This window comes from Podarcis melisellensis (assembly GCF_964234715.1).
Source record: "Podarcis melisellensis genome assembly, chromosome: 5".
NCBI lineage: Eukaryota > Metazoa > Chordata > Lepidosauria > Squamata > Lacertidae > Podarcis > Podarcis melisellensis.
This window is the reverse complement of record NC_138537.1, coordinates 4,078,768-4,106,241: the sequence shown is the minus strand read 5'-3', so window position 1 is coordinate 4,106,241 and position 27,474 is coordinate 4,078,768. Positions and strand designations below refer to the sequence as shown.

The 27,474-nt window shown below is 43.4% G+C and overlaps 1 protein-coding gene and 1 long non-coding RNA gene across 6 annotated transcripts in view; one reads left to right on the top strand and one right to left on the bottom strand.

The window, feature by feature from the left end:
• The window catches only part of ARMC9 (armadillo repeat containing 9), an 88,783-nt gene extending 75,742 nt beyond the window's left edge, over window positions 1-13,041 (bottom strand). For 2 of the 5 annotated variants that reach the window (XM_081910917.1, XM_081910920.1), the window contains exons 1-7: window positions 12,918-13,041; window positions 11,664-11,748; window positions 10,559-10,684; window positions 9,795-9,962; window positions 7,028-7,183; window positions 4,748-4,840; window positions 1,470-1,494 (exon numbers count right to left, since the gene is read on the bottom strand). In XM_081910917.1, the coding sequence (XP_081767043.1) occupies window positions 1,470-1,494; window positions 4,748-4,840; window positions 7,028-7,183; window positions 9,795-9,962; window positions 10,559-10,684; window positions 11,664-11,717 (622 nt within the window). In that variant the 5' untranslated portion in view covers window positions 11,718-11,748; window positions 12,918-13,041. Of the gene's footprint in view, window positions 1-1,469; window positions 1,495-4,747; window positions 4,841-7,027; window positions 7,184-9,794; window positions 9,963-10,558; window positions 10,685-11,663; window positions 11,749-12,665; window positions 12,764-12,917 lie in introns of those variants that run through there. The other 3 variants (XM_081910919.1, XM_081910921.1, XM_081910918.1) reach the window with 3 other exon arrangements.
• Window positions 13,042-13,153: 112 nt separating this feature from the next.
• Window positions 13,154-25,912, top strand: LOC309370060. Its single transcript, XR_014168401.1, has 2 exons — window positions 13,154-13,261; window positions 25,623-25,912. It is a non-coding gene; the product is annotated as an uncharacterized lncRNA (long non-coding RNA).
• The last annotated feature ends 1,562 nt before the right edge of the window (window positions 25,913-27,474 follow it).

The following is a 27,474-nucleotide window of genomic DNA, read 5'->3' as shown; positions in this document are numbered from 1 at the left end:
CATGGGACTCTCAAGAGTCTCCTCCAGCACCAGAATTCAAAAGCATGACTTATATATGGCACCAATTGAGCTTTTAATTTCAAGAATATACAAGAAGTGCCTTAAACATTTCTCCCCAATGTCAGACCACCACATCACACTTGCATTTCCCCCCAGAAAATGTACAGAGCCCCTTCATTAGAGGTAGCTCACTGACCACTTACAAAACCACTGTGACTAGTCTGAATCTCAACCTCCACCTTCCCCACCAATACTGAACCTGAAACTTTCTCAGCTGTTCAAGATGCTGCAAAAGGAAGCAAGCAAAAATGAAATCATTACAGTACTAGGCTGGTTTTCAATATTGCTTCTGTTGACAATGATAAGAGACAGCACTGGAGAGCTCCTAAAGCTCCAAATCTATTGAAGAAACTCTAAAGTAAGGTCAAAAACAGCTTTCTACTCCCAGCTCTGCTGTTTTAGTTTCATCAGCTTCAGCAGACCAGAAAAATTAAGAGGATTTCCAAGGACATTTCAGTCAAATTTTCCCCCCAGTTGAAAAGCATTTCGTTTTGATTTTGTTCCGACAACAAAATGAACCATGCAACCGCAGCCATCAATTGCCTACCAGGTATTTTGTCCTACACAACTGAGAAACTTGATTTTTCCAGGCTCCCCTAGTCTTGGCAAAGCTCAGAAGAACCTACTGCTTTCTAAACCAGATTTCTTTTGTGTCTCGGGCTTTTATAACTATTGACAAAAACTAAAATGTGATTTTAACAGTAGATTGGATGAGAAGGGCCATTATCCGTGGAAAGAGTCACACTATATAGTAGTTATCAAAGAATTAAAAATTACATATACACATCAATAATGAAATGCACTTCTGAACATGTTTGAAGGCTTAGTTGGGGCAGCTCCAGACATTAATAAATATTAATGGAAGGATTTCCCTGCTGCATTAGATTAGGAGTCCACCATTTAGTCCAGTGTTGTGTTTGACTGCTTATATATAGTATTTTTATTTTGCTCATCAGCCAAATTTTGTTCTGAGGCTTATTAATGTAAAAGGTGCAATGCAAAAGAAAAATGGATTGGGAGGGAGGAGGAAAAAGCAAACTCACCCACCAATTCCCAGTTGCAATGTTTTTGTAAGTGCTCTTTTTGGAAGCTCAATAGGAGGGAGTGCATTATTTGCTGGGTGGTGGGGTCCTGCAGGCAGGCAGGCGGGCAGGCAGGCAGGCAGGGTTTTGCCATCTGGAGCAGATCTGGGCAAGGTGCAGGGTGTGCAAATGGGGGAGGGGGTCCATTCAACAAGTGTACATTCTTGTGCTGATGGAACACTTTAACTGGATACCGCCCAAACATTTTAGCCTCATGTGTAAAAATGCTCAGAGCCTAAATATAATCACCATTTTAATGCCATATGACAGGCATTCTGATTCCAAAAGAGAATATACATGTCATCTCCAGAAAGCCTGCTTATTTACCTTGGCTGCACTGTACGTTCTCCTTCTGCCGTGGGAGAGAATGAGAGCTAAGGAAAAGAAGCGCTCAGTGAACAGTGAGAGAAAATGGACTGGTGCCTCGTTGATCTCGTAGCACTTTTTAAGGACAAAAAACTCCTGTAAATCCTACAGATGGAGAACCAAGACTCAGCAAAACTACGGTTAGTTCAAAGCCCTGCAAGAACGCTGGTCCAGGCCAGCTCCTTCACACATTTTCAACATCTGGTGTTAAGTGAAAGGTGTTGCACTATAGCTCAACTCAGTTTCAAATTATCTGTCTCCCCAGACTCTCTTGTCATTCTTATTCTTTTGTAAGCGCCTGTTGTCTGCTTCTGGAAAAACTTGCAGGGAATAAGAGGTGGATGTTGTCGACCCAAGCAAGTTTAATGGACCTTTGCATGAAGTCAAACTTTGCCAACCTGCTGCTCTCCAGATGTTTTAGTCTGGTCAGCAATGGTCATGCTGGCCAGGGTTGACAAGAGCTGTAGTCCAAAACATCTGGAGGGCACCACGTTGGTGAAGGCAAGTCACCAGAGTTCCAGGAAGGGGAAGGCCTTCTCACCACCTGCCCCTGGGTCCTTGTAATGACAGATGCCTGGGACTGAAAGTGGAATCCACTACAGCATGCAAAGCGTAAGCTACGATATCCCCACCTGACAGTATTGGCCCCCATGAATGAAGTGATAATTAAGACAAATCAGAGAACAAAGCATGAAGGGTACAAGCTCTTGCAACTGAGGTATGACACAGATGGAACACATGCTAGAAATTTGCTTTTAAGTGTGAGAAATAACAACTGAGACAAATGCAAGGAGCCTTACACTGTGCCAGGCCACTGACTGGTTCACCTAGCCTGGCAGACTCTGCTCTGACTGGCGGCTGTTCTCCCTGATCTCAGTCAGCCCTGCCACTAGAGAACTTCTTCCGATGGGGATTCAAATTGGGACCTTCCGGGTTCAGCTATACAAGATCTAGGTTTCAAACAGAAGTGATCGAAGGGAAAGTGAAACTATTGAAGGCCGCATACTGCATACTGCTAGAATGGGAGACAAAAGATGACAAGGTAAAATCAGTCATGATCCAATGGGCACAAGATATTATGATGGAAGATTGGGAAAGGTTATGGAAAATTGATTTAAAATTTACAGATTGTTCTTTGTTGAAAGAAAATTATATGAAAATGATATATGGATGGTATATGACACCACTGCAGTTAGGAAAAATGAAAACCAGTTCAAATTTATGTTGGAAGTGTAAAAAAAAGGAGGGGACATTTTACCATATGTGGTGGGATTGTAATGAAATTAAGAATTTTTGGGAAATTATATACAATGAATTGAAGAAAATGTTCCATCTAACATTTGTTTAAAAGCCTGAAGCATTTTTGTCAGGAATTGTAGGGAAAGACCTGCCAAAGAAGCTGAAAAACATCTTCAGGTATGCGACAATAGCGGCCAGAGTCTTAATAGCACAAGGATGGAAGACTGAGAAAATCCCGACTAAAGAATTATGGCAGGAGAAACTGATGGACTATGCAGAACTGGCAAAATTGACACATAAACTACAGGACAAGGATAACTGTGACTTTAAAGAGGAATGGGAACCTTTTACAAAGCACCTAAAGATGCAACAAAGTGAATTGGACTCCTTGGCAGGCTTTGAATAAACACTCACAATTTTTTTTATTGATAATAATTAGTTAGATAAATTAAGGACTTATACAATTCTGTAATGTGCAGAGAATAGTATTTATAGAGAAACCAGAGATTGGAATTGAGGGAAGTCGGGGGGGGGGGTTGTTTATGGGAGGGAGGGGGAGGGGGGAAATGAGGGGGGAAATTAAGGATGATATGTTTTAATATGTTTTCTTGAAGTACCTAATAAAAAAATTAAAACAAAAAACAAATTGGGACCTTCCATACGGTTCACTGCTGAGTGACAACCTCTCCCTAAGGACGCAGCAAATTTTGCATAATAAAATGAGGAATGCATTGGGATCCTTGGTTCTTCCTAGGTATGTAAACAAGCCTGAAGGCTTGGGAACTGTCTCATAAAATTCCACCAGACAATGGCTGGGATCTGAGCAGCCAACAGAAGGTTCATGCAGGGACACTTGTCTCAGGCAAAAGCCACTCGATTCTAAATCATGGCAACCCACTATAAACAAGCATATAAGTACGTGCCAAACATTTAGAAGTATATACCTTAACTGCATGTTTCTCTTTGGAGGGTGAAAGAGAGGGAAGACATACACCAGTGCAGTCCCAGAGGCTTTTAATTCAGCTCTGCCAGTTTAAGCAGTCGTTGAGGATGGAACTACGTAAGCCACCTCAGCACCGTATCTTTGAAAGGCCACCTGCCAGTCCTCTTGTGCAGATCAGGGATAAGTAGGCACGATTTATAGCAGAGAGGTTTTCGGTGGACAGAGAATGGTCAACGTTTTCTTTACAAAAAGGAGGCCTTCTCAGTGGTGGCCCCATGGGTATGGAATCCCTTCCAAATGAACTATGCTTGACTCTAAACCAGGGATGGAGAACCTCCAGTCTGTGAGCCAGATTTGGACTGCGTGGCCATTTCAGTCAAGCCACGCACACCTGCCCTACACCAGACATCATATTTCAGCTTGGCCAAAAGGGGTTTTGCAGGCACTGCTGACTGCGAGTACCTGCAAAGCACCTTGCCTCCCAAGCACTTGGCAGCCAGCTGATTGTCAGGTATGTCAGGTGCTATGTGCAGGGCGCTTTGCAAATGCTGTGCTCAGTGCTTCCCAAGAACCTGACAACCAGCTAGTGCTTAGGTGTTTGGGAAGCGCTGTGCAAAGCTTTTACAAATCTCAGCTGTCTTACATCATTATGGCATCAGATGATTGACCAGTAAGTGGTCCTGCACACCTGCCAACACTGGTCCACAGGAGGAGATAAAATATCTGACCCACTGGGCCAAAAAGTTTCCCCACCCCTTGTGTAAGTTGCCCTCAGGTGTTTCATACAAGCATTCAAGGTATGGATGAGGCCCAGATTCTGAACAGCTTATGCAATGATTAATCAATACAAATATATCTAATTAATCATATAAAAATACACCAGATTGCAGCCTACTTGAAAGTAGTATAATGCTGATCCCAGCAGAACTTTTCCCCAAGTAAATATACACAGGCTGCAGAGGATCATTCACTGGCTGACAGCTCCACTAATTTCACTGCTCCCCTGAAAGGGATTAAATTGCAGTGAATTATCTTTAGAGCATTTTGCAAAGGATACATAGAGAGTCAGAAGTCTTGGGGTATTGCTGGCTTTTAGAGAGGCAGACAGGAATTCTTCCAACCTCATTTTTAGATCAGACTCCCAGGAATCCTAGAAAAGCAACACACAAATCAGAACTGTTTATCAAATATGTACAGCAATTTTCTACAACACATACCAGCATTTTGCAAGCCAAAAAGCGAGGAATATGTCACTTAAAACACGGCTCCTGGTGAAATGCAAAGAATAGCAGACAATTTGGGGTAGTTTTATGTAGAAGAAGCCATGGTAGTTTTAAGAGGATTGCAAATGTGGCTGGGCCACTTAAGCTACAGTAGGGCAATTTTGTAGGAGCAGAAACCACCATGAATTTCTCTTTTGCAAACTTTGTTGAAATGATAAGAGCTGCACAGAAGCCCTTGCACAGGAAAACCTTGTTGACAATAGTGTATACCGAAATCTAAGCAGATTGTGTCCTAATGAGTCACAGTCTTTAAAGGTCTTAGTAACAGCTAACTTGGATAGGGTACTGTGGTCTCTTGAAAAATACTTGGAAACTGGTTCAAAACAGACCCGTCAGAGTTTGAATTGGGAAAAAGCATATTGAACATATTCCTCCAATATTAAAAAATCTTATCTGGTTACCAATATGTTCACAAGTCCAAAAAGTGCTAATTTTAACCTGCCAAACCCTAAACAGTCTGGAATCAGGAGATGGACTCATATGTACCTAGCCAGCTATTCAGATCAGTAATTTTAAGTTCTTGTCCATGTTCCCCACTCCTTTCCCAGGGAAAATCCACTCTTTAGTGCTAAACTGGAGCAAACGTCCATCTGAAGAAAATCCAAATTGCTATTTGCTCCGACTGAGCGCTGAAGAGCTGTTTTCCCTGGAGGAAAGCAATGGGACAAGAGGAAGTGTGAGTCCTGAGACACAACAGTTGAGCATGTGGGAAAAGGCCTTTCTGGCCACAACACCAGATGCTGAATGCCCTCCAGAGAGAGGTCCTTTACATCCAGTCACAGCTGGCCTTCTGACAAGAAGAGGTGGCCATTTTTGCAGCAGACTCAGCAAGCGGATTTTAAAGGCAATGGACAGCTTGCACCCTGGCTGTTTTTCTCTCTTGTTTGGCAACTATTTAAACATATATATTTTTTTTAATAAATTTTTATTAAGTTTTCTTTTACAAATAATTTTGACAACCATGTTTACAAATTTACAATTTTTTGAACTTCCACCAGCACCTCCCTCAATCATCCATTTTTCATATCTTTACGCATTTTCTATGTAGTATTGCCGATTTGATATTAACCTTCCATCTCAGTTTCATTCTTACAATATACCTTGTATTATCACAAAGCCTCTTTAAAACCCACTAGTGTTGTCTGTTTATCACATATAGTTTTCAGATATTCCGTAAACTTTCCCCAGTCCTCAATGAATTTGTGATCTTTCTGATATCTAATTTTTCCAGTCATTTTATCCAATTCTGCATAGTCCATAAGTTTCATTCTCCACTCGCTCAAGGTCGGTAATTCCTCTTGTTTCCATTTTTGGGCCATTAATATTCTTTTGGCTAAGATCAAGTCTATTTAAACATATTTTGATCCGTCAGGCACCTGGGGTTCTTCAACAATTTTGGGCATTCTACAATTTTTAAGCATTGCTGAGCTAAAAATTAATACTGCATCCCTCACTCCTGACAGAGAAGCCATCATTCCTTGTGATTTGGAATGTAAGATTAGACCAAAGGCCTCCCTAGTCCAGCATAATGTTTCCTCGCAGGGACTGGTGGCAGCTTCTACACTGTGGAACTCCCTGCCTGCTTACATTTGGTAAACACCTTCGCTGGAATCCTTTCGTTGCCTGCTAAATACCTTTCTGTTTAGGCAAGCATGCCCAACATGTAAAGGTGACATGTATTTTAATCTATAATGTTCACTTAGAATATATATATTTGAATACTGATTTTACTAATTTTGCTTTTTTATAACCTCATTTTTAACAATTTTAAAGATTTTTCATGACCATTTTTTAATCATTTATATTTTCACCTATCTATACTGAAGTGCAGCAACCAACCTTCAACAGTCCCATCCACCCATAGCAGCAGATTTTATTGATAATTTGTGTATTTTGTATTCTTTGAAAACCCTAAAAGCATTCGGGGCTTTTCCGCAGTTAAGCAGTATAGAATTTCTGTTAAATGAGTAAGATAAACAAATATCCACATCCTATTGCTGCTGATCCTGGGGGTAGGATTCAGCCACCATGACTAGAAGCCACTTAGTACATACCTGGAAAAGTTCTTTGAAAGATGGGTGGATCATAGGGTTGGGAACAAAAGGTAGGGCATAGAATGGAAGGAATTCTGTAGTTTGGCTCAGTGCTGCCCCTTTGGTCTCCAAATAGGTTTTAAAACGTGTAACTCTTTCATCCAAAGCTGCTTTGTTCTAAAAAAACGAAGAAACACAAGTCAGCAACCTGGAAAGAAGCATGACAGAACTTGTGGTGGAAATCTTGGTTTTATATATCAATTGGTGCAGAGGCCTCCAAACTTATTTTATCCTCAAACACAACACCAGGTGCTTGAGTTCTATGTCAGTCACCCTTTCCCATAAGCGATGTGCATGGAACCAGGATGGCAGAAATGGAGGAAGCAGATTGCACTACTAAAGCACAGTGGCTGCATAGCCACCATTCAGTAAGTCCCCCATTCCAATCTCTCTCATCTACCACGAATTCACTAAATGGACTTAAGTAAGCCTCCCGCTTGGACGCGGGTAGCGCTGTGGGTAAAACCTCAGCGCCTAGGACTTGCCGATCGTATGGTCGGCGGTTCAAATCCCCGCGGTGGGGTGAGCTTCCGTCGCTCGGTCCCAGCTCCTGCCCACCTAGCAGTTCGAAAGCACTCTTAAGTGCAAGTAGATAAATAGGTACCGCTTTATAGCGGGAAGGTAAACGGCGTTGCCGTGTGCTGCGCTGGTGCAGGCTCGCCAGAGCAGCTTTGTCACGCTGGCCACATGACCCGGAAGTGTCTCCGGACAGCGCTGGCCCCCAGCCTCTTAAGCGAGATGGGCGTGTAACCCCAGAGTCGGACACGACTGGCCCGTACGGGCAGGGGTACCTTTACCTTTACGCCTCCCGCTTAGCCTCAGTCCCCTCAACTACAAATGCAGTGTTAATCAAAAATTCTGGGTTTTTGGAAGCATTACTAAGATAATATACGTGAAGTACTTTTCAACAAACCTAAAAGACTATGTAAATCCTAAGTATTATTAAACACAACTACTTCTGCAACTTGCATCTCGCCTATTATCAAGTTTCTACTCTCTGACGTTTCTCTGGTTTCAAAAACGGCACAGCAGTCTTCCGGTGAAACCAACAATGGGATTTTTTTTAGTATCATTTCAGATCTACTGGGAGCAGTAGAGATGCAGTGAGTATTTTGTTCTCCAGTTTTTTTGACAAAGTATCTTTAAATACCTGCAATTTTGAGTAGCCAATAGCACTATAACACCTGTCCAGCAGTTTAAATTGAGCAGGGACCCAAACAAAGAGAAAGCAAAGGATCACACAGCAAGACTCTCTATTTCTAGAAGACATCAATTCTCACCTATTAAATACTGCAGGCAGCCTGCAGGTGATCTTATTGAGCCATCCAAACTGACTCTTCAGAGCCACTGGGATATTTTGGTGCTTTATTGCCAAAACAGACTGCCCTATTATTTTTTTTACTGTGTGCTACACAAGTACTATTAAGCTTATATTGCTTCCTTTCAAACTAATCCTAAACAGTTGGTAAAAACTTTATGTATCCATTGTCACTGCTGAGCAAATAGTGACTCCTGTGGAGACACAGTTACCTAACCATCTCGCCATCCGGGAGGGCATGAAGGAGCAGGAATTTGGGAATGCAACTCACCCAAAAGTACTTTACACTTGCATAATGGGCGACAGGACTCGGTGAAATCCTTTGCATGCTTACTGTGTTCAGTGCGGCTTATTCCCTAGTGTGTTTAAGAGTGCATCGTAAGGTTTGTTACTCACATGGTAAACCCATGGTTTTGAGGATCAGGAATGGGCACCATGGAGACGAAGGTCTATGCACTCACTTCTCTCCTTATCCACAAACCAAGATGCCCCACCAGGATCAAAACGGCCTCAGTCCTATATACCTGAAGGAGCATCTCCACCCCCATCATCCAGCCCAGACACTGAGGTCCAGCTCCGAGGGCCTTCTGGTGGTTCTCTCCCTGTTAGAAACGAGGTTACAGGGAACCAGGCAGAGGGCCTTCTCGGTAGTGGCACCTGCCCTGTGAAATGCCCTCCCAGCAGATGTCAAGGCAATAAGCAACTACCGGTATTTTACTTTTAAAAGACAACTGAAGGCAGCCCTGTTTAGGGAAGTTTTTAATGTTTGGTGCTGTATTGTTTTTTATATTCGGTAGTTAGCCACCCAGAGTGGCTGGGGAAACCAGGCCAGATGGGCAGAGTATAATTAATAAATTATTATAATATTATTATTAACCATAGTCTGGGAAATCTGTGCATCTAGACATTAATGGCTAACTATGATTTGTTGGTAGCCAGAAGCAGAAGCTTCTAATCTCCTCCTCTCCTACACACAAGAAGGGGAGGAGTAAGCCCATAAGCCTGTGGCTAGGAGCCATTCATCCCTGAATGCAGTCTAGATCTGGGCTGAACCATTATGAACTGCAGGTGAGAGCTCCCAACTGAATGATCCTAAAAAAAATATTAAAAAAATAAATCCCTCTACAAAGAAAGCCAAGCTGTCAGGGTTAGCTAGAACCCTTCTAATTTTCTCTACAGAGTTATTGTTTGTATAGAGAAGCACATAGTCAGAAGACCTAACTTGGACACTCTAACCATCTTAGTGAGAACTAGGCGAAAGCCACAAGCCTAACTGAAACTGGAAAAGGGGTGAAACCAATGGGTTATTTATCTCAGCTGTTGACTGAATCACAGCCTTCTCCACTCACTTAAGAAAAGATAAGAGTAAAAATCTATAAGGACAAACTTATTTTTAAAAAAGAAACATACAGGTTTTCCTACACTGTGTTTTAACAGATAGATGGCAAAATGGATGTGAAGATAGAACTCTAGCTTCTGAGCAACAGCTTCATTGTCTCGGATTGAGGAGGGGATATTTTCTTCCCACAGTTCAAAGAAAACATCCTGGTCTCCATCAGTGAAGGACGTGAGTAGATCCTTCCAAAGAGAAGAAGAAAAGAGAGAAGTTACGTATTTAATATCTCACTTCCTACGCGATGTTAAAGATGAAATCACTTGTACTGAAACTGTTCAGTTCCAGAAAATCCCCTTCCAAGATTCTTCATGGACCAATCTGCTCAACAGCGTAAATAAAGGCTGATCAAGAGAACCTAAGTCAGGGCACCATTTCTGTGCCAAATCCAAATAGTACAGGTAGCACAATGTGGTACAGGCACTTAAGAAACCTGTCAACCACCTAACAAAAATGTTCCTCACCCCTACTATTACCATTATTATTATTATTATTATTATTATTTAATTAATTAAATTTGTATACCACCTGAAGATCCCAGGGCAGTTCACTACTTGGCAGAACTTAGGAGTGGGCTTTAAGTGATGAGTGAGGACATCCCAAATGGGAATCCCTTCCAGCATGGACAGGGGAAAGCAGATTTGAACTAAGGGATCACCCTCAATGTGGCGAGGTGTGGACTACCACAGGCAAACCTGAGCAGAAAAAAAACTTGGATTTTAACTGTAATAGGGCTCCCATATAGATGAAGCACTAATTTCACAAAAAAGAGAAATGTTACCTGAATTATCAGAGCCTTGGAGTCCTTCACTGAACTACCCCCAGTTTTAGGTAATGGTTTCCCTTTTATTTTGCATTCCTTTGTAAATGTTTTCACTGTATCTTCAAATTCTGCAAACTCCAAATACTGCAAACAAGAAGTTAGAAGAAAATCTGCAATAATTCTCATTAAAAGACAAGCAACAATGGATTAAGGCAACAGAACAGAAACCTGTTTGGATGCCTGACCTTTGATAGCTAGAAAACTGGAGAAAGCCGTAGCAATACACATGACTGGGCACTAGAAAAACATGACCTCCATATCAACCTACTACATTTTCAGACTTACTGTACGTGCACACAAATTCTATGGATAAGATAAGTTCAGAGCATGATGTCTATACAGACCAGTCAATGATTCACTTCCAGTGACTGCATTGAGGTTTGTATATTGACCACTGAGGAAGATCCCTAGTGGGTTGAAATGTGTCTGGTTCTCAGTATTATTGCTGGTCATAAGAGCTTTGGTTTTCAGGATTACTGTTGGTTCTTTGAATTAGATGACTGCATTTCAGACTTCATTTATATGTTATAGGCCTCAGGAACATATATGGGAATGATTAAAATACCATATTTATATATATTGCAGTAATCGTCTGCATTCCCCACCACCACCCAATTTTCTGCCTTAAACCTACATTTTGAGGTTCAGTTCTGTATTTTCTATTATTTGTATCTTGATTATCTTTTCAAGAGACGTAGGACGATTTCACATCAACAATAATTGTGCTGATTTAATGTGAATTTTACTATCTAACGAGACCATTGATCCATAAAATGAAAGCAAAAACCGATGTACTGTACGTACTACAAAATAAATAAGACAGTATTGTAGATGATAAAAATTAAAATCACTTTTTCCCCTTAAAAACAACAACAAAACGAAACAAAAATTGTGCTGTTTACTTTTTAAAGTTTGATGTTTTAATATGCTTTTGACTGGCAACCCAGCCAGGTGAGCAGGGTACAAATAATAAAATTATCATCATCATCTCAGCAATTCTGGACCAAACTGCACAAGTTCAGCAAATGTTAAACAAGCAGTCCCTTTGAAGAGAAAAACACACCTCCTTCACCATTCCAAGTAGCTCCGCTTCGTAAGCGAGAACGTCTCCCATCATAAATGTCGGACGACTCTTGTAGTAGCACAACCTGCAATTACAATGTGAAGAGCTATACAAAACAGCACATAAGAAATAAAGCGTTGCTTTCAATCAAAATTAGCTTTTCCAAATCATAAAAAATGATCTCGCTTCAGAATCCAGCTTCCTGCTGGCAGCTCCTGACAATTCTTTATTTTTGTAAATCTATTTATTTGGGTTTTTCACATTAAAATTTTACAATAACGTATCAACATACAATATAGATCAAGATTCCACAGAATCTCCTGGACTTCCCTCCTCCCCTTCGTGGCTCCGATTGTTAGCACTTTCCTCCTGCATCTTTTATAACAATCCAAATCTTTTGCATCTCCATTCTGTCCATAATTCACCATTAAACTACAATTGTTATTCCGATCCCACTAAAGATTTTAGCTTTTTACAATGGTTTTTAAGATAGATTATACATTTCCCCATTCCTTATGAAAATCCTCCTGACAATTCATATTGTCAGGCTGACCCTCCTCCAACCATGCGTGCCAATGGGTGAGCATGTTCTCCCTGACTAAAGTCTAGTCTCATAACCACAGCCAGGGGATTGATTGCGGCTTCAGCTGGCCATTACATTCTGACCCTCCCAGCTACTGCTTGGAGTATCAGAATGTGCTTCGGGTTCACAAGCTCTTCCCTCCACCTGTCAACACACTGCTCCGTGGCCCCGTTTCCTAGAACCAGCTGCAGAGTTGGAAGGGACCCCGAGGGTCATCTAGTCCAACCCCCTGCAATGCAGGAATCTTTAGCCCAAGGGTGGAGCTCGAAAACCCACCACCCTTGCCTGTTGCAGGGGGTGGAGGCTGCTCCCAGGCTGCAGCTTCCCGAGGAGGTTCTCTGCGACTTTCCAAGCTTGGCTGCAGCACCATTTCTGCACAGGCAGAAACCCAACAGGTGAAGAGAGAGCAATTACCTCACCTGTTGAATTTCTTGCCCGTCGTGGGTCAGTCAGTCTTGAGGCGAGAGAAAGGGGGCAGGAAAGGTGCCTGGAGGAAAACCAACACCCCTCTGAGCATGTGCAGAGTGCCTTTCCCTCCCCCCCGCCCCCACGTTACAGCCACCAGGGTGTGCAGCCCGCAAGAGGCAGCTTTCTTTCGGGAAAGCCTCTCCTGCTCCTGCTCCCACTTCCCTCGGGCTTCGGGGGAAGGGGAACCCACCGACCCGGCTTACCCGCTCCGCTTCCCGAGGCTTCGGAGAGGAGTAGGCCGCGCTCCCTCTCCCCGTCGCCTAGCAACCGCAGTCCCGCTCCGGCCCCGCCCTTCGGGCTTCCACCGGGTCGAAAGCCACGCGGCTCCTCGGAACCAATGGCAAGGCAGCGCTGCGTCACGTGGGTTTGTCAGCCAAACAGAGGCCGGGAAGAAGGTGGGGGAAGCAGCGTCCTAGCAACGGGCTGGCTCAGGGGGAGGGGGGAAGAGAAGGCTGCGAAGGCAGAAGCCCCAGAGGGATGCTGGGAAATTGCCTCTTCCCAAAGATGCTGGGGAAGAAGGGCATGATGGGAAATTCCCTCCCAAAAGGTTCTGGGAAAGATGGGGCAGTGAAGGGGCGGCCATTTTCTCACTTGGGAACACATACTTTAAACTTTAGAATGTTTTAAAAGCTGTTGGCTTTCCTTGATTTTAATGTTTTATCTTTTTGTAAACCACTATATAAATATTATGGGATGCGGGTGGCGCTGTGGGTTAAAGCACAGAGCCTAGGACTTGCCGATCAGACAGTCGACGGTTCGAATCCCCGCGACGGGGTGAGCTCCCGTTTCTCAGTCCCTGCTCCTGCCAACCTAGCAGTTTGAAAGCACGTCAAAGTGCAAGTAGATAAATAGGTACCGCTCCAGCGGAAAGGTAAACGGCGTTTCCATGCGCTGCTCTGGATCGCCAGAAGCGGCTTAGTCATGCTGGCCACATGACCCGGAAGCTGTACGCCGGCTCCCTCGGCCAATAAAGCGAGATGAGCGCTGCAACCCCGGAGTTGGTCATGACTGGACCTAATGGTCAGGGGTCCCTTTACCTATATAAATATTATTAGTATTTTGTTGTTGTTTAGTTGTTTAGTCGTGTCCGCCTCTTCGTGACCCCCTGGACCCGAGCACACCAGGCCCTCCTGTCTTCCACTGCCTCCCGCAGTTTGGTCAAACTCATGCTGGTAGCTTCAAGAACACTGTCCCACCATCTCGTCCTCTGTCGTCCCCTTCTCCTTGTGCCCTCCATCTTTCCCAACATCAGGGTCTTTTCCAGGGAGTCTTCTCTTCTCATGAGGAGGCCAAAGTATTGGAGTCTCAGCTTCAGGATCTGTCCTTCCAGGGAGCACTCAGGGCTGATTTCCTTCAGAATGGAGAGGTTTGATCTTCTTGCAGTCCATGGGACTCTCAAGAGTCTCCTCCAGCACCAGAATTCAAAAGCATCAATTCTTCGGCAATCAGCCTTCTTTATGGTCCAGCTCTCACTTCCATACATCACTACTGGGAAAACCATAGCTTCAACTATATGGACCTTTGTTGCCAAGGTGATGTCTCTGCTTTTTCAGATGCTGTCTAGGCTTGTCATTGCTTTTCTCTCAAGAAGCAGGCATCTTTTAATTTCATGACTGCTGTCACCATCTGCAGTGATCATGGAACCCAAGAAAGTAAAATCTCTTACTGCCTCCATTTCTTCCCCTTCTATTTGCCAGGGGGAATGGTAATCATTATTAGTATTATTAGTATTATTTTATTTGCATTTCTAATACAATTCCATATCTAGGAAATGAACGAAAAAATACAAAGACCACAAAGAAGAAAACTCTGAAATAGAAAAGAAATAACAATTTTAAGATATTGGAAAATAAATTGAAAACCAGAAAGTTTTCCTCCTCTGATTCCCCATCCTCTCCTTCCATGTTTCCTTTTGCCTCCTCTTTTTTCCACGTTTCTTGGTTCACGCCATCTATTGCAACTGCTTATAATACACATTAGTTTTTTCTTACCCTGTTGAAAATATTACCATCCTGCTGGGTTGTTTGTTTAGAATGCATTTTCATATATTCATTAAAAAATATATTTTTCACCATTTGATTTCTTCTTCTAATGGTCATCCCTGCTAACTCTGCGTATTCTAACAGTTAAAAAAAATTGTATACATTTTTTTAAATGTATACATTTTATGAAATAATTAATAAAATGAGTAAATACTTGAGAGCAAATGCCTTGCTGAACTCGGTGGCGCTTGCTTCTCAATGGGAACTCACAGGGCACCCGCTGGATCAGTGTATGCAAAGCACTGAACTAGAACTGGGATTTGCTCCACACACCATTGGAAAGGCACACAGCCTCCTCCCCTAGGTTCTCCTGGGGATTAAATGAGGGGAGCGGAAGCATGTACGTCACCTTGATACTACACTTGATCTTAGCCAAAAGGCCAAGAAGCGATGCATGTACGTCACCTTGAGCTCCTTGGAGGAAAAGGTGGGATATAAATGCAGTTAATAAACAGTAATAAATAATAATAATAATATATAAACAATATATATATAGATAAAGTGTGTATCTGAAGAAGTGTGCATGCACACGAAAGCTCATACCAAGAACTAACTTAGTTGGTCTTTAAGGTGCTACTGGAAGGATTTTTTTTTGTTTTGAATATATAAACAGTTGCACTAGATGGAGCCAGCCCAGGTTTCACTAACACAATGGGGACTCCCCGCTCTACTGCCCCATGTGTCATAATGTTCCTCCCCACCAAGAAGCCCTGAGGGGGTCAATAGAAACCCCAGAACAGCATGCAAGGGGAAGAGAAATGCTTGCTCTGATGGAACTATCATAATAGTGTGACACTGTTGTGGGTTGGACTAGGGTTCCTTTCTGATATAAGTAAAAAAACTGCTCCTTTTCCCTTATGGGGTACCAAGAGCCCATATAGAGTCCTTTTGTAGGTTCTCTATCAGTAGGAGAAAATAACAGAGGCCAACCAGAGAATATTGAGAAGCAAAGCAGCTAGTAAGCCTGATATTTATTGAACTGTTGCAACAGGGTGCTCACAACCACAAGCAGGAGAGGAGAAGGACCCAGAGCCATGCATGCAAGCCCTTATACAGTGGTACCTCTGGTTGCAAACGGGATGCGTTCTGGAGGCCTGTTCGCAACCTGAAAAGAACGCAACCCACATCTGCGTGTCTGCGCACACACAGGTCACAGTTCGCCGCTTCTGTGCATGCACATGACGTCATTTTGTGCATCTGCGCATGCGCGAGTGGCAAAACGCGGAAGTAACCCTTTCCGGTACTTTCGGGTTGTCAGAGGACACAACTTGAAAGCACACAACCTGAAGCAAACGTAACATGAGGTATGACTGTATAGACATTTTAAATTGCCCACCCTGGAGTCTAAGATCACCCCCAGAAACATCATACATGCATCACAGAAAAGGTGTTCTACAACAGAAATATGAGTGTGTTGTTTAACTCCTGTCTTGCAAGTTACCAGTACCTGATTGCATTATGTGGGTTATTATAACTACTTAATCCTGGATCTAGGTCACAGGCTCACACCCTGTTCATATCTTGATTGTGCCCTTAAGGCAGGATTTGTGAGGAAAGAGACAATGGGGAGGTTTCCCACTTTCACCTTGCAGAGAAATATTTGAGGTCAATTTGTTCAGGACCTAATCTGTGGGGTTTCAGACATGTGGTTTATATATACAGTTATGAACATTTAATTCATATATATATATATATATATATATATATTTGCTTTCGTAGATTTTCACGGGTACTGGAATGCAGGTTTTGGTGTCCTCGGGTGTCTTCCCGTGTAAAAGTTGGGGTGTCTAGGCGACGTTTCGACGAGGTCTCACTCGTCATCTTCAGGCTGGTGCTTTCGGCTTCTTGTTACTGGAACAGAGCAGGATCTCAGTGTTTGAGTTCCTATAAATACTGTTGAGGGGGTGTGGTGTATAGCCTCCAATGTTCTGGGCAGAGAGGAAGTTCCCAGGCTAGTGTGCCTTTTCTTCTTTTGTTCCTTAATTACTTGAGGGATATCTTGAGTGATTTCTTGAGTGATATCCTGAGTACCACTTAGGTGGGTCATTAGGTGTGGATTAGTTGCTAAAGTCTTTGTGTCTTGACCTCTTGAACTTTGTGAAGAGTTTTTCTGAGAAGATGGCTGTACTGCACTTAGTTGTGCTCTGGCTTGGCTTCGTGTATAGGGGCGAGCTGTGGTTTTGTGGCCTGTGTCAGCCAGATCTGTGTAGGGATTGCAGGGGGGTGCAGCATCCGGAGGTGCCACCATGGTTTGGCTACTGGATGGTGTCTGTAATTTATCTGTGGAGAGGGTCTGGGTTTGGGTCTGGTGTGGTTGGTTGGTGATGGCGTTCTGTGTGCCTCTGGATCTGGTGTCAGTTTTTGTGGGGAGGGCTAATTTCCAGATGTCTGGCAAGCGGGATGTGTCGTCACGCTTGTTCATGTTGTGAGGGTGTTTCTCTATCTCGATGGCTTCCATGATTATTCTCTTGTGGTGATGTTCCATGTTAAAGAGCAATTTGGAATCTGCAAAATTAATTTCGTGTCCTGTTTCTTTCATGTGTTGGAAAAGAGAGGAAGTTTTTTCTTCTTTTTTGACGGCATTCTTGTGTTCTGCGATACGTGCATTTATTCGTCTGTTTGTTTGTCCAATGTACGTGGCTGGGCAGACTTTGCAGGGTATTTCATAGACCCCTTGGTTTTCCAACTGGATTTTATCCTTGGGGTTTCTGAGGATATTGGCTATTTTTTGGTTGGTGCAAAAGGCTGTTTTGATATTGTGTTTATGGAGGATTTTGCTAATTTTATCTGTAGTGCCCTTGATATAAGGAAGGAGGGCCATGCCATTGTTTTCTTCTGTGTCTTGGTTTTTGGGGGGTGTTTCTTTTTGGATTAGCTTCGTAACCCTGTTTTGCTGGTATCCATTGGCAATTAACACATTTGAGAGATTCTGTAACTCAGTTGTCAAGTGGTCTTTGTCAGCCAGGCGTTTGGTTCTGGAGATGAGAGTCTTGGCTACGGAGTTTATTTGTGCAGGGTGGTGGTGTGATTGTGCATGTAAGTAGCGGTTGGTGTGTGTTTTTTTCCGGTAGATAGTGTGTCCTAGGGAGCCATCAGGTTTTTTGTAGATTAGGACGTCAAGGAAGGGAAGTTGGTTGTTGGCTTCTATTTCCATAGTGAATTGTATTTTGGGGTGTAGGCTGTTGAGATGTGTGAGGAAGCTATCCAGTTTTTCCTTCCCGTGTGGCCAAATTACAAAGGTGTCGTCAACATATCTGAGCCAAAGTTTGGGTTTGTGTTCTGACTTGTCTAAAGCATTGGTTTCAAAGTGTTCCATGTACAGGTTTGCGATGACCGGTGAGAGGGGTGATCCCATAGGTGCTCCTTCTATCTGTTTGTATCTTTGTCCATTGTGGATGAAGTACGTGTTGGTTAGGCAGTGGTTGGTCAGGTCCAAGATGTATTCGGGGGGATTGTATTTGTTTTGAATGGCTGTCAAGGCTTCATTAATGGGCACTTGTGTGAAGAGAGATACAACATCGAAGCTCACCAACCAACCACACCAGACCCAAACCCAGACCCTCTCCACAGATAAATTACAGACACCATCCAGTAGCCAAACCATGGTGGCACCTCCGGATGCTGCACCCCCCTGCAATCCCTACACAGATCTGGCTGACACAGGCCACAAAACCACAGCTCGCCCCTATACACGAAGCCAAGCCAGAGCACAACTAAGTGCAGTACAGCCATCTTCTCAGAAAAACTCTTCACAAAGTTCAAGAGGTCAAGACACAAAGACTTTAGCAACTAATCCACACCTAATGACCCACCTAAGTGGTACTCAGGATATCACTCAAGAAATCACTCAAGATATCCCTCAAGTAATTAAGGAACAAAAGAAGAAAAGGCACACTAGCCTGGGAACTTCCTCTCTGCCCAGAACATTGGAGGCTATACACCACACCCCCTCAACAGTATTTATAGGAACTCAAACACTGAGATCCTGCTCTGTTCCAGTAACAAGAAGCCGAAAGCACCAGCCTGAAGATGACGAGTGAGACCTCGTCGAAACGTCGCCTAGACACCCCAACTTTTACACGGGAAGACACCCGAGGACACCAAAACCTGCATATATATATATATATATATGCTTTCGTAGATTTTCACGGGTACAGGAATGCAGGTTTTGGTGTCCTCGGGTGTCTTCCCGTGTAAAAGTTGGGGTGTCTAGGCGACGTTTCGACGAGGTCTCACTCGTCATCTTCAGGCTGGTGCAAAGGAACAAAAGAAGAAAAGGCACACTAGCCTGGGAACTTCCTCTCTGCCCAGAACATTGGAGGCTATACACCACACCCCCTCAACAGTATTTATAGGAACTCAAACACTGAGATCCTGCTCTGTTCCAGTAACAAGAAGCCGAAAGCACCAGCCTGAAGATGACGAGTGAGACCTCGTCGAAACGTCGCCTAGACACCCCAACTTTTACACGGGAAGACACCCGAGGACACCAAAACCTGCATATATATATATATATATATATATATATATATATATGTGACCTTAAAATACTTATAACAATTTCCAACCCTACAATTCCATGATTCTATGATTCCTCCCTTTGTTCCATTATTTTATAGATTTTAGTTAGTTGCATCTTTTTTTTGTAATAAACTTGATTGTTATGCAATATTGTTAGGTGTGATGCCATTGTTAATTTATGCCCATTGTGAACTGCGTTTGAATGCAGTATGTGCAGGAAAAGAGCATTTCAACTAACCTGGCTTGACAGCCTTGAAATATGAGTGTGTCTCACCAGTTCCAATGATGAAGCTGTTTAAAGCCATGCTTGGCTGGCACCAATTTAAACTATTTTATTGGGTGATTAAAGGAAAGTAGTGAAATAAAGAATATATTAAATGTTCATAAATGTACCAACCAAGCGCATACATAGATGTGTGGACCACATGTCTGGAGCAGTACAGGAGGACCGCTCTGAAACCATTTTCACTCCCAAACTGGAGGTGGGGGAGCCTCCCCATTGTCTTTTTGTTCACAAATCCTGTCTTAAGCATATATCTGTGTATGAATTGGGTGAGCCTGTGACATGGCTCAGGAACCAAGTACTTGTCATTACAAAAGACTGGCCAGGCTCCCCAGGGTATCCAATCAAGTAAGCATTAACAGGTAACCTGCCAGACAGGAGGTAAACAACGACAGGAGATAAACAACGCACTCAGATTTCTGTTGTAGACCACCTTTTCTGTGATGTAGGTATGATGTATCGGGGGGGGTCTTGAGCCACACCCCTTCTGTGATGTATGTATGATGTTTCTGGGGGTGGTTTTGGACTCCAAGGCGGGCAATATAAAATGTCTATATAAGGGCGGGCACACCTTTGTTTGGGGTCCTCTTCCTTTTCTGCATGTGAGGGGAACACCCTGTTGCAACAGATCAATAAAGATCAGGCTTACTAGCTGCTTTGTTTCTCAATATTCTCTGGTTGGCCTCTGTTCTTTTCTCCGACCGATGGAGAACCTACAAAGGACTCTATAAGGGCTCTTGTGTCCCCCATAAGGGAATAACGGCAGATTTATGTTTATTACAGTAGCCAGGGAGATCTCTGGGCCTCCAGTTCCTGGGCATCACAAGAGGGGAGAGTGTTTTGGGGATTTCCACAGGCGTTTGGCCACTGTGAAAACAGGATGCTGGACTAGATTGGCCTCTGACCTGATTCGGCAGGCTCTTCTTATGTTCTTATCATTGCACTGTGCTCTCTTCTCATACATCCTCATTTTAGGGGAATCAGCAACATCCTGCATACATATATACAGGATTTTTTAAAATATTATGCCACAAAAGACTGAATGGTGCTTTGGAGCTTTGTGACATCTGCCACAGCGTGACTGTTCAAACAGGGTGTTAGCCTTTGTCCTCTTCTGTTTATTCAAAAACAGGGTTGTTTTTTCTTGAAGTCACAGAAATCTGCCTAACCTTTTGGTTTCCTGGAGAGTCACAAAGCCAAAAGCTTTTTTTTATGTAGCTGACATTGGCAGAGACTTTAAAGAGAAGCAGTGGTACGAAGACGTTTTCTCACAGAAGCGTGTGATAAATTGTAAAGACTTCTGGGAAAATTATTTTTAGAAAAAGAAGCCGCTGCCCTGGATGGCAGTGATCCATTTGTGTCCTCAAGCTGCAGCGCAGAGGAGAGTTACAGCACAAGGTTATCTTTAAAGTAAGATGAAGAGGCAGACTTGGACAAAGGTTCGCATCTGGTACAGCTTTTCTTTCATACGGCAGCCAAATGACTTAAAAGCAGGAAAATGAAGGGGAAATTATCTTCCCCATTGTTAGTCCCCAACAATAAACATTCTGGTGGTAGGATAACCAGCCTCATATAACCAAAATGCTAAAGTCCAACTAATGCATGAAGGGGTTAATGCCATAGAGTAAGCTGTCCTGCCAGGCTTGGCTAGGTCACTCTTCCTCAACTTGGGAGGAAGGAAAGAAAGTCTATTGTTTTCCTCCCTCTGTCCATGTGCAAAGAAACCCTTGTGGGTATGATTTTTGTTTTTATAAATTCCCATTTTTGTCTTATTATTAATAAGGGTAGTCTCAGTGAACGGAAGGCTAAAATAACTTTGTAAGGGCCATTTGATTGAGTTAGCGGAAGTAAAGCATAAAGATCGATATGAGCTATGCTTATTCTCAGGATTTTGCTTAGGGCAGTTTTAGCTCCTTCCAAGCTTGACCAAGGTCTGAGCTGGTTACTCCAAGCTTAAACTGCATGGCTTTTCTACAAAGCCATTCTTGTGTTCCTATATCAAATAATTTAGGACCTTTCACCACTTTGGAACTAACCTAAGTTTTGCTGCCTGTGTTTTCTGAATGCTGTATGGTAAAGCACATGAACCTGACCTTTGAAGTGTTTATAAGTAAACCATTTTTAACTTTCATAAATTTAGCGTCATTTCTATGCTAGCGCAAGTGGGAAACTTTCGAATGAGCTTAGAAGATTATATTTTAAAGGTTTAATAGCCTATACAGTCATACCTCGGGTTACAGACGCTTCAGGTTGCATATTTTCGGGTTGCAGACCGTCGAAACCTGGATGTACTGGAATGGGTTACTTCTGGGTTTTGGCAGCCGTGCATGCGCAGAAGCGCCAAATCGCAACCCATGTGTGCACAGACGCACCACTGCAGGTTGCAAAAGTGCATCTGTTGTAAACAAAAATTGCCCTTTTTCCCTTATGGGGTATCCAAGAGCCCATATAGAGACCTTACATAGGTTCCCTATTGGTAGGAGAAGATAACAGAGGCCAACCAGAGAATATTGAGAAGCAAAGCAGCTAGTAAGCTTGGTCTTTATTGATCTGTTGCAACAGGGTGTTCCCCTCACACGCAGGAGAGACAAGGGACCCAGAAAAATGGCGTACAAGGCCTTATAAAGACTTTTGAAATTACCACCCTGTAGATCAAGACCAGGGATGCGGGTGGCGCTGTGGGTAAAAGCCTCAGCGCCTAGGGCTTGCCGATCAAAAGGTCGGCGGTTCGAATCCCTGTGGCAGTGTGCGCTCCCGTTGCTCGGTCCCAGCGCCTGCCAACCTAGCAGTTCGAAAGCACCCTTTGGTGCAAGTAGATAAATAGGGACCGCTTTCTAGCGGGAAGGTAAACGGCGTTTCCGTGTGCAGCTCTCGCTCGCCAGAGCAGCGATGTCACGCTGGCCACGTGACCCGGAAGTGTCTTCGGACAGCGCTGGCCCCTGGCCTCTTGAGTGAGATGGGCGCACAACCCCAGAGTCTGGCAAGACTGGCCCGTACGGGCAGGGGTACCTTTACCTTTTAGATCAAGACCACCCCCAGAAACATCATACATACATCACAAAAAAGGTGGTCTGAAACAGAAATTTTGAATATTGTTTATCTCCTGTCTGGCAGGTTACTTGATTGGATTTCCTGGGGAGCCTGGCCAGTCTTTTGTAATGATAAATACTTATTTCCTGAGCCAGGTCAGGGTCACACCCTATTCATATCTTAAATGTGCCCTTAAGACAGGATTTGTGAGGAAAGAGACAACGGGGAGGTTTCCCACTTTGACCTTGCAGAGAAAACATTTGCTCAGTTTAGGAATCAAAATGGTTCCAGGTTGGTCTTCCTGGGCTGATCTATGTATGTGCTTGGTTGGTACACTTATGAACATTACCATATATCTAAGACCTCAAAATTCCTATCACACATCCTGCACGGATCACGTTTGCAACCTGAGCGTCCACTGTATTTCCATTCTTTACTTTGCTGCCTATTTCCCCAAAATTCTCAATCTGCTGGGGTTTCGTCACCAAAGAATATTTATCCCAAACCTCCTCAGGAAACATGGGTAGGGCCCACAAATTAAAGTCCACAAACACAGCTGCATGTAATTGTTGGCACATGGCAACAATGGCAGTGGTGCGCTCCTCTGCCACCTCTTTGGCAACCTCCCCACTCCCCACCCCAGTGTTCCTGCTCTCCTCCCACCCTTGTGGATCTTTATTTCCCCCCTTGTTCCTGATGGAGATCTTCACTCCCCCCTTCCTCCCGGGCGGGATGGGGCAGCTCCATTTTGTGGTTCGTCTCAGGTGTCAAAATGTCTTGGGATGGCCTTGCCTAGAGACTTTCCGCTACGGTAGAAAAGTGGCCCAGTCAGCAAGTCACCTGGCCCGAGCCTCGGGGATGAATTGGAAAATGCATATATCCTAAAAGGGAAAGTGAAGCTGCTGAAAGGTGCATGCAGTATTTTACTGGAATGGGAAACAAAAGACAAGGAGGTGAAATTGGTCATGATCAAATGGGCACAAGATATAGGACATACTGTATTTTTTGCTCTATAAGACTCACTTTTTCCCTCCTAAAAAGTAAGGGGAAATGTGTGTGCGTCTTATGGAGCGAATGCAGGCTGCGCAGCTATCCCAGAAGCCAGAAGAGCAAGAGGGATTGCTGCTTTCACTGCGCAGCAATCCCTCTTGCTGTTTGGGCTTCTGAGATTCAGAATTTTTTTTTTCTTGTTTTCCTCCTCCAAAAACGAGGTGCGTCTTGTGGTCTGGTGCGTCTTATAGAGCGAAAAATATGGTAATTATACAATTTGAAGATTGGGAAAAACTGTGGAGAACGGATTTAAAATTACAGACTGTTCCCTTTTGAAAGAAAACTATATGAAAGTGATGTACAGATGGTATATAACTCCAGTACAGATTGCAATAATGTATAAAACTGGGTCAAATCTATGTTGGAAGTGTAAAGAAAAAGAAGGGACATTTTGCCATATATGGTGGGAATGTGGAGAAATTAAAAAATTCTGGGAAATGATATATAATGAGTCGAATAAAATGTTTAAATTAACATTTGTAAAAAAAAACAAAAAACCAGAGACATTTTTGTTAGGGATTGTAGGAAAAGACCTGCCAAGGAAAAGAAAGAATTTATTTATGTATGCGACAACAGCGGCAAGAGTCTTAATAGCACAAGGATGGAAGAATGAGGAAACCCCGACAAAAGAACAGTGGCAAGAGAAATTGATGGATTATGCAGAACTTGACTTACAAACTGCGAGACAAGGACAACTGTGACTTTAAAGAAGAATGGGAACTTTTTACCAACTACTTAAAAAAAAACGACAAATTGAACTGGACTCCTTGGCAGGTGTTGAATAAACATACACAAATTTATTGACTGTTAATATAATAGACATACAATTTAAGGATCTTTACAATTTTACAATATGCAGGGAACAACATGTGCTGAAAAATTAGAGAGAGGAACTGAGGGGGGAAATTGGGGGGAATGATGAAGATGATATGATAATTTGTTATATTGAAATTATTAATAAAAATATTATTATTATTTAAAGGAAAATGCATATATCCATGCAGGTTCCTTATTGCAGGAGGCTCCCGAAATGGCTTCGGAGCTGCGATATAAATTATCAGCGGCATTTGGCAGCCCGGTCCAAGGGCAGTCACACGCCAGAGAAACCGCGGCCGACTGTGAAGCAAATTGTCAAGCTGTGAAATGCAAAGCTAGCTGAAGTGAGGAGGCCGAGGGAGATGTTTTTAGAATCGACCACATGAGGGAAAGATGTTTGCATGGCGGGTATCCTGTCCAACTCCACCACCAACCCAGACTCTGTGCTTTGTCTCTCTCAGGAAAGGGATTCAGCTCGGTGGTGGAGCATCTATTTTACACAAGGAGGTCTCGGGTTCCAGTCCCGGTGGCATCCCCAGTTAGGGCTGGGAAAAAGCTCCTGATAAAGACCTCCCTGGGTTCCTAGGACCTGTTTTCTTGTCTAGGAAGTGTAATAAACGAAAATCTGTCCTTATTCCCTTATGGGGGACACAAGAGCCCTTATAGAGTCCTTTGTAGGTTCTCCGTCGGTCGGAGAAAAGAACAGAGGCCAGCCAGAGAATATTGAGAAGCAAAGCAGCTCGTAAGCCTGATCTTTATTGATCTGTTGCAACAGGGTGCTCCCCTCACACGCAGGAAAGAAGGAGGACCCAGAACAAAGGTGTGTTTGCCCTTATATAGACATTTTAAATTGCCTGCCTTGGAGTTCAAGACCACCCCCCCAGATACATCAAACCTACATCACAGAAAAGGCGGTCTACAGCAGAAATCTGAGTGCATTGTTTATCTCCTGTCTGGCAGTTTGTGAAGGAAAAGACAATGGGGAGGCTTTTCCATTTTCCTTTGACTGCAGAGAAAACATTTGGTCAGTTTGGGAGTCAAAATGGCTTCATGGCTGTTTTCCTGTGCTGCTTCAGACATTTGGTTTATATATTTATGTACGTGTTTGCTTGGTACATTTATGAACATTTATTATATATAGAAGACCTTAATTTTTTTTATTTCAGAAGTGTAGCATGAGGAGAAGAATGAAGTGCCCCTGAACATGAACAGAGTGCCCTTTCCTTCACCGCACCACAACTATGGTCGGAGTGGGAGCTGGGAGACCAGGGTTCGAATCCCCAATTGGACAAGAAGCTCAAGGGGTGATTTTGAGTCCCGGTCCCTGTCTTTCAGCCTAACTTGCCTCAGAGGGCTGTTTTGAGGATTTAATAAGGAGGCCGAGAGCCACGTCCACCGCTTTGAGCTCCTTGGAGGAAATGTTGGGATATAAATTTCAATAAAACGAGTAAATAGATCAGCTCCCAAGCCTCTAGAATGAGGAAGAAGGGGTTCCAAAAAAGCACAACTTTTTCCGTGCCAGTTTAGGATAAGTCCAGGAACTATTAATACCAGAGTTTAAGCTTCCACGAAAAAAGAAACTAGGCTAAGGCAAAGGTGAACCTCAGATGGGCACCCCAATTTGTGGGCTGGGAGACCAAAGGTGGCTTTCTGTGTCTCAGGCCACAGGTTCCAGCTGTCGTGCCAGCGAGGAGAATAAAAAAAGCATTTAACTCAGGCCCTGCCATCTCATAAACATCTCAGCACTGCAGTTTTTAATAATCTCAATGGCTCCACCAGACTCTCGTGAGACAAGAAGTAGCCCTATATGTCAAACGACTGGTTTTGGGTACCTTTTTTAAAAGAGAAAAAAAAAACTACAAATCTCCAAGCTCTCTATTTGTATTTATCTTTCCTCCCCAATTTATTACAGCTCAAAAAATAAAAACCACTCTGAAAGCCAATACGAAACAAATGCCTCTTTTTAGCTAGAGGCTCAAAGGTTTTTAGACACGATGAGCCACACGGCTGCTGGTATCGTCACGAGATTTTGCCATAACGACCTGTGTTTTCTCTTTGTGAAGTTTATTTAACTTGCAAGATGATGAGGAGCAACCCGTAGACAGGATGGGCTCTGTCTACTCGTCTTTGCTGCTGGCAAAGCTTATCTCTGGCTTTGTGGTTCTAGGAGGTTGGTGCAAACTCAGGAAAAGATAGACAGGGTTAGTCAGCGGCAGGAGTTGCTATTATCTGTGTTCAATTCAAAAAACGCCAGGATTAAATCAATGTCGAGTAAGAGACAGACTTCAGGCGAGCACTATACTGATAGTCTTGGGATGCAGCTCGGCTTGTATTGGAGGCTGGCGGGTCTATAAAGGAAAGAGAAGACCCCCCCAAGTTCACTAGAGTCCCAGGTGTAATAAAGAAAAATTTTTCCCTTATGGGGTAAAAAAGAGCCCTTATAGAGTCCTTTGTAGGTTCTCCATCGGTCGGAGAAAATAACAGAGGCCAACCAGAGAATATTGAGAAGCAAAGCAGCTCATAAGCCTGATCTTTATTGATCTGTTGCAACAGGGTTCCCCCCTTCACACGCAGGAAAAGAGGAGGATCCAGAACAAAGGTGTGTCTGCCCTTATATAGACATTTTAAATTGCCTGCCCTGGAGTCCAAAACCACCCCCAGAAACATCATACATACATCACAGAAGGGATGTAGCTCAAGACCACCCCCCAGATACATCAAACCTACATCACAGAAAGGGCGGTCTACAACAGAAATCTGAGTGCGTTGTTTATCTCCTGTCTGGCAGGTTACCTGTTAACGGTCACTTGATTGGATACCCTGGGGAGCCTGGCCAGTCTTTTGTAGTGAGAAATACTTAGTTCCTGAGCCAGGTCACAGGCTCACCCTATTCATACACAGACATACCCTTAAGACAGGATTTATGACTGAAAAGTCAATGGGGAAGCTTTTCCATTTTCCTTCGACCTTGCAGAGAAATATTTGAGGTCTATTTGGGAGGGACAAAATGGTTTCAGT